Below are 1,648 nucleotides of genomic sequence, written 5' to 3' on the forward strand. Positions count from 1 at the left end.
CCCCCCCCCCAGTCATGGGGCTTGAACTCTGGGCCTGGGCGCTGTCCTTGAGCTCTTCAGCTCAAGGTGAGCACTCTACCATTTGAGCTACAGTGCCACTTTCGGTTTTCTGGTGGTTTATTGGAGAATAGTGTCTTACAGATGTTCCTGCTCTGGCTGGCTTTGAACTGTGATCCTCAGAACTCAGCCTCCTGAGTAGCTAGGATGACAGGCATGAGCCACCAGCACATGGCTTCTTTCACTGATCTTTTTTTTTTCTTTTTTCGCCAGTCTGGAACTCAGGGCCTGGGCACTGTTCCTGAGCTTCTTTTGCCCAAGGCTAGCACTTTACCACTTGAGCCACAGCACCACTTCTGCCTTTTTCTGTTTATGTGGTACTGAGGAATCAAACCCAGGGACTCATGCATGCAAGGCAAACATTCTACCACTGAGCCACCTTCTCCGCCCCTCACTGATCTTTAGCAAAGCTTCCTCCAGTCCAACCTGTGGTTGAGTCCATGTCTAGCTCCACCTCGGCCGCATCTGTTCCTGTTTTGTCTGCCTCCTGTGCTGAGCAGCTTTCTTGCAGAGGACCTCCTTGACCGTCAGGGGCCTCATAGGATCCTTAGGCCTTAACCTAGCCTGTGAAGGACACATCAGGGACTTAGCACCCACCAATCAGGGGGATAAGCCTGGCACAAAGCCCCTCCCCCCTTGTTGCTCTACAGTCCCATCCCACAGAAGACAATGAACTGTGGGTGACTCTGGATCTGCACGGCTGTCCTAAGTTCAGGAGATTGCCTTGGAAATATGGACCTCTTTGAGTTACCTTCTGATCTGTCCTGGCTTTGGCATTATAGAAGGAGATGGACTCAGGCCCATCAGGCAGTGCCGTCTGCTGCAGCTGGCTGAACTTGTCTTGGTCGTCTTCTCCCTAGGGGGAAGCCAGACCCTAATATAGTCTCTTCCCTTTCCAGCCTGACACTGCCAGGAACCACCCTGGCAGCGCCTGTGTTGGGCATCGGGATATATATCCTATGTTGACGGGCACCTCTTAAACCCAGCAATCCCCGTGTCTCAGCATCCACTCCAGAAGAGTGGCAGTAGCGAGAGTGCTATCTTCTTTCTCTGTCCCCTCCCTCCCTTGATCACTGAGGACAGGACTCGGATCTGGATCTCTGGCTGGGCCAGCCATAGGAGAAGAGCCTAGGGCGCCTCATATCTTGCCATATTTGGGGGGAGCACACAAGGCCGCGCAGGGCACTGCCGCCTCCGTTAACCTCACTCATGGTCCTGCGTGCCACTCACCAGAGACACGACCCTGCTGGCGGGCACCATGCCTGGCCGGATGCTGCCGCCCAGCTTCAGCGCCACCTGCATGTCCTCAGGGATGACAAAAGACTCGTTGTACCAGATGTCAAATTCTGCAAGGAAGCAGGGAGACAGTCAGGTGGAGGGGCAAACCCTTCTGTCCCAGAGCTTATCCCAGGATCCAGGATCCTCCATCTTCTTCCCCTACCCGATGCCCTGGCCTTATCTCCTGTGGTCAGCCCTAACAGCCCTGGAAATGACACACCTGAAGTCCCTGTTCAACCCCATCTGTGCCAGCAAGCAGCTCTGAGGGCATTTCCAGAACCCAGCTCAGAGTCTCTATTTTTTTTTTTTTTTT

General features: G+C 54.0%; 1 protein-coding gene across 1 annotated transcript; it reads right to left on the bottom strand.

Annotated features, from left to right (window-relative positions):
- Positions 1–489: 489 nt before the first annotated feature.
- On the bottom strand, positions 490–1,417 carry LOC106002308 (kinesin-like protein KIF9). Its single transcript, XM_013037205.1, has 3 exons — positions 1,288–1,417; positions 809–913; positions 490–621 (listed from the first exon to the last, which is right to left on the bottom strand). Exons 1-3 carry the CDS (start codon positions 1,357–1,359, stop codon positions 502–504), a joined length of 297 nt encoding a protein of 98 aa, XP_012892659.1. The 5' UTR covers positions 1,360–1,417; the 3' UTR covers positions 490–501.
- Between the last annotated feature and the right edge of the window lie 231 nt (positions 1,418–1,648).

This window comes from Dipodomys ordii, unplaced genomic scaffold (genome assembly GCF_000151885.1).
Source record: "Dipodomys ordii isolate 6190 unplaced genomic scaffold, Dord_2.0 Scaffold6978, whole genome shotgun sequence".
In the NCBI taxonomy this organism is placed as follows: domain Eukaryota; kingdom Metazoa; phylum Chordata; class Mammalia; order Rodentia; family Heteromyidae; genus Dipodomys; species Dipodomys ordii.